A 14,310-nucleotide genomic window follows, 5' to 3' on the forward strand; every position below is an offset into this window, starting at 1 on the left:
GGAGATTACATCTAGCTATCTTCTATGAATGTGCTATGAATAGCAATATACATGCTATTAACGCATTTCCAGATTGGCATCTTCCAACCTTTTTCCTTGGAGAATGGGAGTTTGGAACTGACAGTTTGTCTTCTGGTTGATTTATAAAGCCATGTGGAGAAGTTAACAAGTACTAGGCATGCTATTAGTATTGCAATAAAAGACAGGATAAGTACATGGGTCAGAGTTTAATTTTCACTGAAATGAAAATACCAAGCAACTTAAATTAGTCTGCCCTATGGGCCAGGTAAGTTAGCTGATACTATACTGTGTGGCGCCAAATTGAATACAGGGGTTTTCACATGTTTTTAATAACATGATCAGCTATTATTTTGACTCCAGTAAGCGCTTCATGGCAAGTTGGTTTAATTAAACTCTGAGGAAGCAAGAATCCATAAGTTCCTCTGTCCCGAAGCTCAAAAGTGAAAGAATACTTTATGCCAAGGTCATAAGCCCAGTCGTCTGAACCTCCTGGAGCTAAATCTATGGAAAGAAGCCAGAAATACTTATTATTCATGTCCTGTTCACAAAGATACTAAAATCTTTACGTTCTTACTGTAGCATTTTAGGTACTTACAGATCGTTTGTGCACCAGGTCCTGCAACATAGCGGTTTCTATGTTTACTTTTAATGGTATTGGCTACGTTGCTTGCCAGAAGTTGCTAAAAAAGGCAGAAAAAAAGTTAATTAACTTAAGAAAAAAAACCTTAATTGCACTAATTTATGTAGATTTATGTTTAAGCTCCAGACATAGTTAAGACACTTACACAAGCAGATATACAGAGATGTGGCTAAGCCAAGGATTCTAAAGCATAAAAAAAATCTGACCCTTTAGTGCACAGTTTGTTTTTTTTTTTTTATAAATATTTATTAAGATTTTAAAATATAAATGCACACATAATAAACAATCTTATTTCTGTCATAACAATTTCATCACTTCTTTGGACTCCCTCACGTTTCCCGCTCCCATTTGCATTGTTAAAATTTTTTCCACACAAATTATCAACTTGTTTTCAATCTCATGTCCATTCATTCAAATATAATCTAGCACTTCTTCCCAAAAAAATTTATATTTTCTTTAGTCTCACTTATCATCAAATTTAGATCTAATTTAGTGGTGAGCAGTTTTTTATAATCCAGCATCCTTCTTAAGATTCAACCAAATTACAATGTTTTTGTAAATACATTTTGAATTTCTCCCAGTCTTCCTCCATCTTCTCTTCTCCCAGATCACGGATTCTGCCGGTCATCTCGGCCAGTTGCATATAGTCCATCAGCTGCATCTGCCACTCTTCCAGTGTGGGTAGATCTTGAGTTTTCCAGTTTTTTGCGATAAGAATCCTTGCTGCCGTTGTTGCATACATGAAAAATGTTCGATCCTTCTTTAACACCTTCTGGCCGACAATACCCAGGAGGAAGGCCTCTGGTTTCTTTGTGAAGGTATACTTAAATACCTTTTTCAGTTCATTATATATCATTTCCCAGAAGACCTTCACCTTAGGGCATGTCCACCAGAGGTGAAAGAATGTTCCTTCATTTTCTTTACATTTCCAACATTTATTATCAGACGAATGGTATATTTTAGCAAGTTTAACTGGGGTCATGTACCATCTATATATCATTTTCATAACATTTTCCTTCAGAGCATTACATGCGGTGAAGTTCAGCCCAGTGGTCCACAACCTTTCCCAGTCCTCAAACATAATGTTATGCCCAATGTCCTGTGCCCATTTTATCATAGCCGATTTAACCATTTCGTCTTGTGTATTCCATTTTAACAGCAAGTTATACATTCTAGATAGAACCTTAGTCTTTGGTTCTAACAATTCAGTTTCTAACTTCGATTTCTCCACCTGGAACCCTAACTTTTTATCATTTTTAAAAACTTCTTTAATCTGAGCATAATGTAACCAGTCTCGCACCTTATCCTTCATTTTCTCCAAACTCTGCAATTTCCAATTGTCTCCATCTTTTTCTAATATTTCCCAATATTTTGGCCATTTGGCCTCCATATTGGGTCTTTTTAGGGCCTTAGCCTCCAGAGGTGAGAGCCACCTTGGAGTTTTATTTTCCAGTAAGTCTTTATATTTTGTCCAGACATTAAACACTGCTTTCCTGACAATATGGTTCTTAAAGGCCTTATTGATCTTAACTTTATCATACCATAAGTATGCATGCCAACCAAAAGCATTGTTAAAACCTTCCAGGTCCAGCACGTCAGTGTCTTCGAGAAGTAGCCAGTCTTTTAGCCAGCAAAAAGCTGCGGCTTCATAGTACAACTTTAAGTCTGGCAGGGCAAAGCCCCCTCTTTCTTTCGCATCTGTTAACATCTTAAACTTAATTCTGGGCTTTTTGCCCTGCCAGACAAATTTAGATATATCTTTCTGCCACTTCCGGAAGCACTCCGTTTTGTCCACAATCTGCAATGTTTGAAACAAAAACAACATTTTTGGCAATACATTCATCTTAATAGCAGCAATTCGGCCTAACAAAGAAAGCTTCAATTTTGTCCAACTATCCAAGTCTCTCTTAATTTCAGACCAGCATTTTTCATAGTTATCCTTGAATAGACTCAGGTTTTTTGCTGTTATGTTTACCCCTAGGTACTTTACCTTTTTAACCATAGTTAATTCTGTTTCTCTCTGAAACCGTTCCGACTCTATGTCTGTCAAATTTTTTCCCAACACTTTGGTTTTCTGTTTGTTTAATTTAAATCCCGCCACCCGACCAAAGTCCTGTATCAATTGTAATACTCTTTTCGTACTAGATTCTGGCTCCTGCAGGGTCAAAACTAGGTCATCTGCAAAAGCTTTAAGTTTATATTGTTTCGCTTCGACCTGAATCCCTTCCACCAACCGGTCCCCTCTGATCATGTTCAAGAGCACCTCCAGAACCGAGATAAATAACAGAGGGGAAATCGGGCAGCCTTGTCGTGTTCCTTTTTCAATTTTGAACTCTTCTGTAACCACATTATTAACTATCAGTTTGGCCTTTTGTTCTGAATATATAGCATCAATCCCATTCTCAAACCCCCGTCCCACTCCCATTTCTTTCAAATTTCCCTTCATAAATTTCCAAGAAATATTATCGAAGGCCTTCTCCGCATCTATAAAAATTAACACAGCTTTTGTGTTTATGTCTGTTTGCAGAAGTTCCAAAATGTCAATAATGTTCCTAGTATTAGCAAACATATGTCTACCTGGGAGAAAGCCTGCCTGGTCTTTATGGATTACTTCATTAAGAACTCTTTTAAGTCTACTTGCCAAAATGTCTGCAAATATTTTGTAATCCACATTCAGAAGGGAAATGGGACGGTAGTTTTTGAGTTGTGTCTTTTCAGCTTCAGATTTTGGTATCAATGTGATAAAAGCATCCTTCCACGATTCCGGCGCCTTCTTCCCTTCCATAATTTCATTACAGACCTCCATCATCGGTTGGATCAGATAATCTTTTAATGTCTTATAATACTTGGAGGTCAAGCCATCTGGCCCTGGAGATTTGCCCAGTTGCATGTTCTGAATGGCTTGTTCAATCTCTTGTTGTGTTATTTTGTTGTTCAGGATTAATCTGTTTTCTTGTGACAACTTTGTTAGTCCATTTCTTTCCAAAAATTGTTTAATCTCAACCTCATCTTGCGGCCCTTGAGTGTATAATTTTTTGAAGTATCTCTGGAAGCACTTTCTAATTTCCATGGGGTTCTGAATGTTTCTTCCTTCAATTTCTAGGTTTGTAACTGTATTTAATTTCTGTCTCTTCTTCAACTGCCAAGCAAGCAGTTTCCCACATTTATTCGCCGATTCAAAAGTTTTTTGTTTCATTAATTTAATCTTCCATTCTATTTCTTGGTTTATCAATTTAGAATATTGTGCTTGGTATAATTTGATTTCTCTCAGAATCGGCTGTGACTTCGGGTTTGATCTTAATTTCTTCTCCAATTCTTTAATTTTCTGCAAGATCTTATCTTTCCTTTCATTTTGTATCCTTTTCTTTACGGCGTTCTGTTGTATCAAGAACCCCCTCATCACAGCTTTGCTTGCGTCCCAGATAGTTCTTTTTTCCACCGTAGTGTTCATATTTATTTCAAAATAATCCTTCAGAGTTTTTTGGGCCTTCTTAATAATCTCCTGATCTCTAAACAAGCTATCGTTCATCTTCCATCTAAAGGAGCCGGTTGGCAAAAGTGTCATATCCATCTTCAGCGCATTATGGTCGGAGCAGGTCTTTGGGCAGATTTCCACTTTTCTAACCTTGGGTGCCAGACCTCTAGTTATCCATATTTGGTCGATTCTTGTCCAAGTCAGTTGGGCTTCAGAGAAAAATTTTCCCTCTCTTCCCAGGGGGTTCTTAGTTCTCCAAATGTCAATCCAGTCCATATTGTCAGTCATTTCAAAAAAGGTCTTTGGTAGTCTGCCGTCTTTTGTAACATTTTGATTTTGTGACTTATCCATGTTCGTCGATACGACCCCATTCATATCTCCCATCATAATGATGTTGTTGTAGTCCAGATAGTCCAGCATAATCTCATGCAACTTCTTGTAAAATTCCGATTTCCCGTCATTTGGTGCATAAATTCCTAATATCAGAATCTTTTCTCCTTGATGTTGTATCTCAATTGCTAATATTCTTCCATGTTCATCTTTGAATAAAAATTTAGGTGACAGGCTCTCTTTTGCATATATCACCACTCCTCGCTTCTTTACTCTGTCCGAAGATATAAATTCTTGACCAAGTCTTTTATTTATTAGCACCTTTCTATGGAGCCTAGTCACATGTGTTTCTTGTAAGCAGATAATGTCCAATTGTTCTTTTCTTAATATATGAAAAAATTTCCTCCTTTTTTCCGGGATGTTACAGCCATTTATGTTCCAACTCAAAAGTTGCAGAGACATCCTGGATAAATCTGGTTATTTTTCAAGGGGTGGTACCTTATTCAAAGAATCTTCAGGGTCCAAGGGTGCAGGTACCTCTGGTGTTTCAGGCCCTGGAAGTTGGTCAATTCCTTTGTGAAGGTCCTCTCCGTGTACGTTCAGAAATTTATCTCTATCTTCCAGTGTTCTGATTTTGATCTTCTTCCCTCTAAAGGTAAAAGATAGTCCTTGAGGAAATTCCCACCTAAAGATGATTGAATTCTTCCTTAGTAATCTTGTCAACTCCAAATAGTTAGATCTAAGATCTAGCAGTTGTTTAGGAATATCCTTGTAGATCTCAATTCTTTTGTCCAAAATGTCCAGTGACTTTCCGTAGTGTAGGCCCAAAATCTTATCCCTTTCCTCCTTTGACCTCAATATTATCAAACAGTCTCTGGGCTTCTCTTTCTTTAAAAGTCTTCCGAGCCTAAAAGCCGAAACAATTTTAAAATCCTTTTCCTCTAAGCTCCAAAATTTGGAGAATTCTTTGGTCAAAAACTCAGCTAGGTTGCCTTCTTCCACTTCTGGTATTGCTCTTATCCTTAAATAGTTAAGACACTTACACTTATTGCTCTTATCCTTAAATAGTTAAGACACTTAACTATCCTTAAATAGTTAAGACACTTAGACATAGTTAAGACACTTACACAAGCAGATATACAGAGATGTGGCTAAGCCAAGGATTCTAAAGCATAAAAAAAATCTGACCCTTTAGTGCACAGTTTGAAAACAATAAAGTAAAATAGGAGAAGCAAACTTAGGAAAAAAAATGCTCTAGGAAAACTTACATAGAAATCTCACTTCTATGTTATGTCATAATCATGCCATTCTATTCCTGGCCCATTTATTGGCCATTATATATGCAGTAATATAAAAAGCTTCATTCTTTACTCTTTAAAGTATGTGCTAGTCTTCCAAGAATTGGTGCACTCTGTTATTGTGAGCATCTATCCACCCATCATCTCAATCAGTGCCTGCTTATATTGCGAAGGAAATAATGTTTTGGAAAACAAAACCTTAAAGCCTAACAAGAAATTTATGTACACTTTCTTTTAGCTAAAAGGAAAAGAAATCTGACTAAATCAAAAGCCAGGACTGTTCAGTGCCGCCAGGTTTAAAGAAAACAAAACGACATTAAATGTATTTGTTGTAAAAAAAACCCAACACTTCCAGAATGAAGTCTCCTTAATTATACAGAGAAACACTCTTAGGCATGACATATACAAAAGCAATCTATATTTGCTTTATGTCAGTAAAGCCGTGTTAGCTAAGCAAGCAGATTTTAGCGATAGTGCTCTCTGCAAATCCTTGGAAGAACCTTTATATTACCATAAGGGCAGAGGCCAGCTGTAGTTAATTCTGCAAGATGTTTTTATAAGCAAGTTCAAGCTCCATGCATTTGTAACCTGATGATTCAATCCACTTACTTTTCCAGAAAGTTTTTTATTTCCTCCTTTGGATTCTCAAGTGATCCACAACAAAATAAATACTGACCATAAAAGCATTCAATCCAAATATTTCCTGCAGGGTCCCCCTAATTCCTTTTCATCCCATGGGTTGGGAAACTTCATGGTGGAAAGACGAACCAGCTCTCAGACTTCATTTGCTGTAATTCTAGTTTTGCTAATCCGTGCAATTAAATGTTCCAGACCACTTCAGTACTGAATATAAGGTATACTATTTTATGCATGTTTCCATAAATTAATTCTATTCGAATGTGGGAAAGTCATAATTCTAGACAGGGTAGCCAATGGTTGTTGGTCAGATGTTGGACTATATCACCTAGATCAGGGTTTCTGAAACTTAGGTCTCCTGTTGTTTTTGGACTACAACTCCCATCATCCCCAGCTAGCAGGACCAGTGGTTAGGGATGATGGGAGTTGTAGTCCCAAAACAGCTGGAGACCCAAGTTTAGAAAAACTGGCTAGATTATCTCTCCTATCCATACTACATTCATTGCACAGTGTGGCTTAAAGCATGGGTCAGCAAACTTTCAGCAGGGGGCTATCCCACTATCCCGCAGACCTTGTGGGGGGGCGGACTATATTGGGGGGGGGAATGAACAAATTCCTATGCCCCACAAATAACCCAGAGATGCATTTTAAATAAAAGGACACATTCTACTCATGTAAAAACATGCTGTCCACGGGCCAGATTTAGAAGCCAATTGGACCGGATCCAGCCCCCAGGCCTTAGTTTGCCTACCCCTGGCTTAAAGCTTCAATATGCCTACCTACCTATTTACACCTGTAGGAACAGTCGGGCGTTCTAGTCTTCCAAGAATTGAGCTTTTTCCAAAATACTGTTTTACGTTGAATATTTTGTGCTTCACAAATGTGGTTCTGAGTCTTAAGTATCACAAATAACGCACAGCACAGAATGGTCAGAGTCTCTCAGATCCCTTAGTAAGAGTCAACAGGTGGAATACAGTAGTACCTCGGGTTAAGTACTTAATTCGTTCCGGAGGTCCGTTCTTAACCTGAAACTGTTCCTAACCTGAAGCACCACTTTAGCTAATGGGCCCTCCGGCTGCTGCCGCGCCGCCAGAACACGATTTCTGTTCTCATCCTGAAGCAAATTTCTTAACCCAAGGTACTATTTCTGGGTTAGCAGAGTCTGTAACCTGAAGTGTATGTAACCTAAAGTGTATGTAACCCGAGGTACCACTGGACAACGCAGCTTTATTCAGACACTGTGGCTCAATTCAGATGTAATGACAAACCATGACTTGAGTAACGTCACGTGCTGCCTCCACATGCAAGGGAAAGGACGCTAGAAGTTCCTGCCAGCTAATTGGCCATTTTGTCTGAAAACAGGAAAGTGGTTGGTTTTTAATCTAGGATCCCCAAAGGATGGTTAATTCTGGTTTGTAAGCAAACTATGGTTTGATGAAATGGGAAGCTAGATCGGAAGGAGGAGGGAACACACGAAGAAGCTTTCTGCTGCACCTTCTCATGATGTCAAATCCTTGTTTGGCGTTACATTTGAACCGAGCCTAGAAACTGCCAGCGTTTAGCAATTTATGAAGGAAATCGCTTTTTGGGGGTGGGGAATCCCAACTTCAAAAGCAGGACCATGACAGGTCTCTAAAAAGGTAAAGGGACCCCTGACCATTAGGTCCAGTCGTGGCCGACTCTGGGGTTGCGGCACTCATCTCGCTTTATTGGCCGAGGAAGCCGGTGTACAGCTTCTGGGTCATGTGGCCAGCATGACTAAGCCACTTCTGGTGAACCAGAGCAGCGCACGGAAACGCCATTTACCTTCCCGCCAGAGTGGTACCTATTTAGCTACTTGCACTTTATGTGCTTTCGAACTGCTAGGTTGGCAAGAGCAGGGACCGAGCAATGGGAGCTCACCCCATCGTGGGGATTCGAACCGCCGACCTTCTGATCGGCAAGTCATAGGCTTTGTGGTTTAACCCACAGCGCCACCCGCGTCCCTGACAGGTCTCTAGGGCTACATAAAACGTGAGTAGTAGGCTACTTACCATCTCATCATGATCTTTAGTTTTATTTCTTGTGTAAGAATATGGAAACAGAACCATCTGGGAGTAAGAGTGCATGGTGATATATGCCTTAATATGATTCTTGTGCTTCCTGAGAAAATTAGCCACAGCTTTTACTTCTGGTTCAGACTCAGGATAAGGTCCACAGTATGTCTCATCGCAGGCGTCATCAGATGCACCTATGCCTTTAAAAAAACAAAAGCAGCTGATTTAAAACGATTTCCTTTAAAATGTATGAATCCAATGAGTAACCAAATAAGGGGCATTTTTAATTCTGTATTTATGTTATAAAATCAAAAAACTTAATTAAATATTGAAACATTACTGGATTCATACATTGCTACTGCAGTATTATTCAATTATTTGTTTCGTAATGGCCATAATCTGTGAAAGGTCCAATCCTATATGTGACTTCTTTTTCAGGAAGACTGGAATGCAGAGAATTCAAGCTGCCATTCGTCTATAAAAATCCTCTTGATATTTCTACCTGTATAGTACTGGTGGCTGTTTCATACGTGACATTTTATAGATTCCTGTAGTATAAATAGATGGGAAATCTTGCTTAGCCAATTTATGGTAATGCAAGTTTTAAGCAGAAAGGCAACTACTAATCCAGGATCTCATAGACCTGGGAGAACTCACAGCACCCAGTATATTTAATAACAACTTGAACATTGCGATTAAGGTGAAGATCTGCTGATCAGCTTATCCAAATGTAGGCAAACACGTGAGAGCACAAGAATCTCCTGGATCGGGGCATCAGCAAATCTAGTCCATCGTTCTGTTCTCATAGAAGCCCAGAAGCTGAATGCAACATCAGTCTCTCCTCTGGTGGTTTCTTGCAACTGGTATTCAGAAGCATATGGAGGAGGTGGAAACTAACCATCACGGTTTGTAGCCAGTGACAACCCTATCGGCCATGAATTTGTATAATCCTCTTTTCAAAATCATTCAAGCTGATGGCCAACACTGCCTGTAGTGGGAGCAAGTTCTGTAGTTTATGTGCGGCATCAATAAGTTCTCTCTTTTGTCTGTCCCAAATCCTCCAACCAAATCTAGTTCTAATAGTGAGAGAGAGGGAGAAAAAACTTTTCTTTACCCACTTCCCCCATAATTGGAAAGGCATACTAATCGACTTGAGGTTTGGCCATCAAGGCCGTGAGAACTTCAGTTAACACCCTGGGAGATAAGGATAGGTGGAAAGAGAGCTCTAAACTTGTACAGATATGGGCCGTATACATCTGCCAAATACACCGAGGCAAGGAAATCTTCCTCATTCACGACCTCCAGAGTAATCCTTAACATTTCCTTTTTGATTTCTTCTTGGTCACAAAGCTATTTAGATACTTCCAGCTCAGAAAGGATCTCTAGTAGTATGCTTTTTAGGACAATAAAGGAAAAATGTATAGATGCCAGACTGGAACTATGATGGAATCCGGATTACTAATGGCTTGTCTGATTAAACTTGCAGATCCACAAAACTTTATTTCACCTGTACAACCTGGTAAGATCTGTGCCCATTAGAGTACACAACTTTGCAACTCTTGAAAGGGTAAGCTTTAGAGAAGTGAAGTTACAGGGAAGCAGGCAGAGGGTCTTCTCGGTAGACGTGCCGGCCCTGTGGAATGCCCTCCCATCAGATGTCAAAACAGATAAACAACGACATGACATCTGAAGACAGCCCTGTACAGGGAAATTTTTTAATATTTGAAGTTTTATTGTGTTTTCAATATTTTGTTGGGAGCCGCCCAGAGTGGCTGGGGCAACCCAGTCAGAGGGGTGACATATACATAATAAATATATTATTATAGAGCTAGACCATCAATCTAGAATTCACATGTCATATGGGGCTTAAACATAGCAACGTTTTCCCAATCTGGTTTTATACCACAACTCCCCTCAGCCCCAGCTGACGATTCAGTGAAATACGAGACACATCTACTCAGAGGTTTGTCACACTGAGTTCAGCGGGATTTACTCCCAGGTAGGTGGAGAGGATTGTTGGTTTAAGGACAAAATACATATTCAGAAAAGGTGTCTTTTTAAAAAACACACAAATTCATCTTACCACACCAGCCCGCATCAAAATTTCTGTTCAAGTCTGTACCAGTGCATCTGTTGTTGCCATGCAGGGAACGGCTTTTTCTCCACATTCGATTCTGTATACAAATACACCCCATTAAAAAAAGATTCAAAAGTATTTTAAGGCTGATACCGGCAGTCTTTAATGTATATTATTAAACCAATCACAGCATCTGGAAAGGGGATCAGGTCTGACTCTGTGTCTCTTGATCTGCTTTAACTTAACTCCCTAGAAGGTAAAATGCCCTCATAAATCCCGTTGCAGATGTGAGATGAATAAATGGATTATTATGATGGATAATATCCACCCTGCTTGCTCAAGTTTTGCTTGTGGACACAGACAGGAGTGACCTTTGGACACTATAACCAGGGCTACAATCTTGTTTCCAATCTGAGTATGCTTCTTAGAAAGAGCTCTGTGTCGATAACTATTTTTCCAACTAGGAAAGGTCATCAACTAGATAAGCAAAGGAAGATAAGTGGGAAAATAAGCCAACGTCTTAATGACAAGAAAAGGAAATGTCTCGTTAAGAAGAAGAATGCTATTGAATTCTGCAGGGAGACACAGAGGAGATGCTCACTTCGTGTGGTAACAATTAAACTTATTTCCTCCTTTCCCCTTGGCATGGAAGGAAATCTGGATAGAAAATGTTTGTCCTCCAATGGAGGGATGAATGCCTTTCCAACTCCAGCTGTCCTGTGCACATGCTGTTCTCTACACGGGGCTACAAGAAGAAGAACCTAAAATTATTCAGTGTGGCTGATCTTGGAGAATGCCAAAGATGAAAACAGATGGGAATCCTTCTAGATGAGACAGACATTATTATTTTATAACCGGGGGGGGGGGGGGAGGTTGCCAACCAACTGCACCTTTCCCGTCCAAAATACTTTGGACTTCAGAACACGTCAGTCAATATTCCTATAGAAATTATACACATAATATTAAATCAGTGGGTTGTAGCCAATGTTAGTCATACTCTGAATAGATTCATTGAGATTAACAAACATGACTAATTTAGGTCCATTAAGTTCAATGGGTCTGCTCTGTTGGATACAACTCAATGCTTAAGCAAAAGGAACAAGAAAAAGGGTGGGTGGGTAACATCACTCATGCCCAATATTTCAGATGGCTATGAATGGTTCCCATCTTAAAAAGCAGAGACATCACCTTGCCAACAAAAGTCTGTATAGTTAAAGCTATGGTTTTCCCAGTAGTGATGTATGGAACTGAGAGCTGGACCATAAAGAAGGCTGATTGCCGAAGAATTGATGCTTTTGAATTATGGTGCTGGAGGAGACTCTTGAAAGTCCCATGGACTGCAAGAAGATCAAACCTCTCCATTCTGAAGGAAATCAGCCCTGAGTGCTCACTGGAAGGACAGATCCTGAAGCTAAGGCTCCAATACTTTGGCCACCTCATGAGAAGAGAAGACTCCCTGGAAAAGACCCTGATGTTGGGAAAGATGGAGGGCACAAGGAGAAGGGGACGACAGAGGACAAGATGGTTGGACAGTGTTCTCGAAGCTACCAGCATGAGTTTGACCAAACTGGGAGGCAGTGGAAGACAGGAGTGCCTGGCGTGCTCTGGTCCAGGGGGTCACGAAGAGTCAGACACGACTAAACAACAACATGAATGGTTCCATGAAGTCAGAACACCCTCAACGCTATGGGTTGTCACCATCAGGTTTAAAGCTCTATAGTTTAGAAAAAAGAAAGAAAAACCAATCTAATCCTAATTATGTATACATGGTATTATATGAAACCAGGGTACATTTTATATTCTATATTTTTTAAATAAAAGGTTAGTTTACCCAACAATGCGGAAGAAAGCATTCTTAAGAGCATGCATTTCATTTTGTGTTAAGATTGTGAACTTATCCCACCCCTCACTGGATCTTTTCAGGTGGAAGGACTAGGAATAGCTAGCCATTTCATGGTATTCTTGAGCTTTGTGATGCTCCAAACCAAACCCCACAATTCTTCTATAAAATGCGTACTTACAGTAGTCCAGGTGTACTCATAACCGTCCACATTCATTACTGGCATGACATAGAAATCAACGTGCCGCAGAAGTCTTGCCATGGCCTGATCTCGCTGTAGAAACTGAGTGGCCTACAGAGAACAAAAGAACGAGATTTGGTGGGAAGTGTCGAACGACGACAAAACCTCCACCCTCTCAAGCTCTCTAAGTCAGGGGGCAGCAAACTTTTTCAGCAAGGGGTGGGTCTACTGTCCCTCAGATGTTGTGGGGGGCCAGGCTATATTTTTTTGGGGGGGGGGAGGAATGAATTCCTATGCCCCACAAATAACCCAGAGATGCATCTTAAATAACAGCACACATTCTACTCATGTAAAAATACCAGACAGGCCCCACAAATAACCCAGAGATGCATTTTAAATAAAAGGACACATTCTACTCATGTAAAAACACACTGATTCCCGGACCGTCCGCAGGCTGGATTGAGAAGGTGATTGGGCCGGATCCGGCCCCCAGGCCTTAGTTTGCCTTCCCATGCTCTAAGTGATTGTGCATGTTTTAGCCAGCCCTGTTCAAAAATGCTTATTCCTTTCCCATCATGTCCTTCACACTTCAAGCGTGGGCATTAGAATCTTATATCATTTGGCAATTGACAGGGCCATAGTGTCTGTCAGGGCTTGAGCCAGCTTTAGAAACAAACAAACAAACAAACAAACAAACAAACAAACAAACAAACAAACACAACATCATGATCCCCTCAGGTCTGGGGCTTTGAGTAATGCTGGATGGCTGTGAGCCACCAATGAAATTTCTCTCCGATATAAGAATTAGAGACCCCAGGTGTATATTTTTTATTATTTTAATAAGGTTTCCATATTTCACTTTAATTGTATTTAACCTTTTAGAATGTATTAGGCTTGATTTTTGTGTGTTCTGCATTTGCCAATATACTGCATTCCATCTCTCCTTATCTACCCCTGAAAGCGGTACAAATGCACCCGAGTGCAAACCAACTATCCTTGAAGCTATCGGAGACCCAGGAAGAGGATTTTATTATTCTCCTCCCTTTCACTGAAGGCTAGGTTGCCAGGTAACATCAGACATCGAGACCTAAAATGGCCTGGACACACTGGGACCACTCCAAGGTGACTATGGGGCCGAAGATACCAGTATGGAGCCATGCGTGTTTTACTTCTCATGACCTTTCATGACATATGTGAAAATGTTTTAGGACTATTTGTGCACTGTGTTTGAATTACTATATAAGCTTTTTTTTCTGAAGTTCCTCGGGGCAGGCCTTCTCAACTGGCACATTGAGTTGAGTGAGCTCTGTCCTACTGCAATAGCTATAATAAACACTGGGTCCCTGTGGGATGTAAAACACAGGAGCAGTCAATGACAACATTCCTAGAGTGTACATGTTAAGACATGGGGAGGGATGTCTGTCCAGCAAGCAGGTAAACTTCCTCTGCATGTGACCAGAGGTGGGTGTGGCCTCACCTGTGCAGGTAAATGATAAAAGCACAGGGCAGGCAGCCATCTCTCTCTCTCTGCCATCTTCCTTTGAAGAAGCAGGATGCCCTCTTGGCTCCCAGGCAAGAGAGGAGGAAAGGACTATCTTCCTATAAGATAGATTCTAAATGTATTTTACCTTTCAAGCCTGTCTGCCTTCTGGGATCATATTGTGAACAGAACGTGAGTAAACTCTTTTATAAAGACTGTGTCGTGTCTTGTATTTTAAGAGGGAGCAAAGGGGAAATTACCAGAGTAATTATTATAGAGGTTCTAGCGAATCTGTG

The 14,310-nt window shown here is 40.1% G+C and overlaps 1 protein-coding gene across 1 annotated transcript in view; it reads right to left on the reverse strand.

Annotated features, from left to right (window-relative positions):
* Positions 1–218: 218 nt before the first annotated feature.
* Positions 219–14,310, reverse strand: part of CPB2 (carboxypeptidase B2) — a 31,820-nt gene continuing 17,728 nt past the window's right edge. The window contains exons 7-11 of the mRNA XM_081855642.1: positions 12,535–12,645; positions 10,520–10,610; positions 8,434–8,636; positions 617–701; positions 219–522 (exon numbers count right to left, since the gene is read on the reverse strand). Of these exons, the coding sequence (XP_081711768.1) occupies positions 338–522; positions 617–701; positions 8,434–8,636; positions 10,520–10,610; positions 12,535–12,645 (675 nt within the window). The 3' untranslated portion in view covers positions 219–337. The remainder of the gene's footprint in view (positions 523–616; positions 702–8,433; positions 8,637–10,519; positions 10,611–12,534; positions 12,646–14,310) is intronic.

The sequence above is a fragment of the Podarcis erhardii genome (assembly GCF_964252035.2).
Source record: "Podarcis erhardii genome assembly, chromosome: 3".
NCBI classification, from domain to species: Eukaryota; Metazoa; Chordata; class Lepidosauria; order Squamata; family Lacertidae; genus Podarcis; species Podarcis erhardii.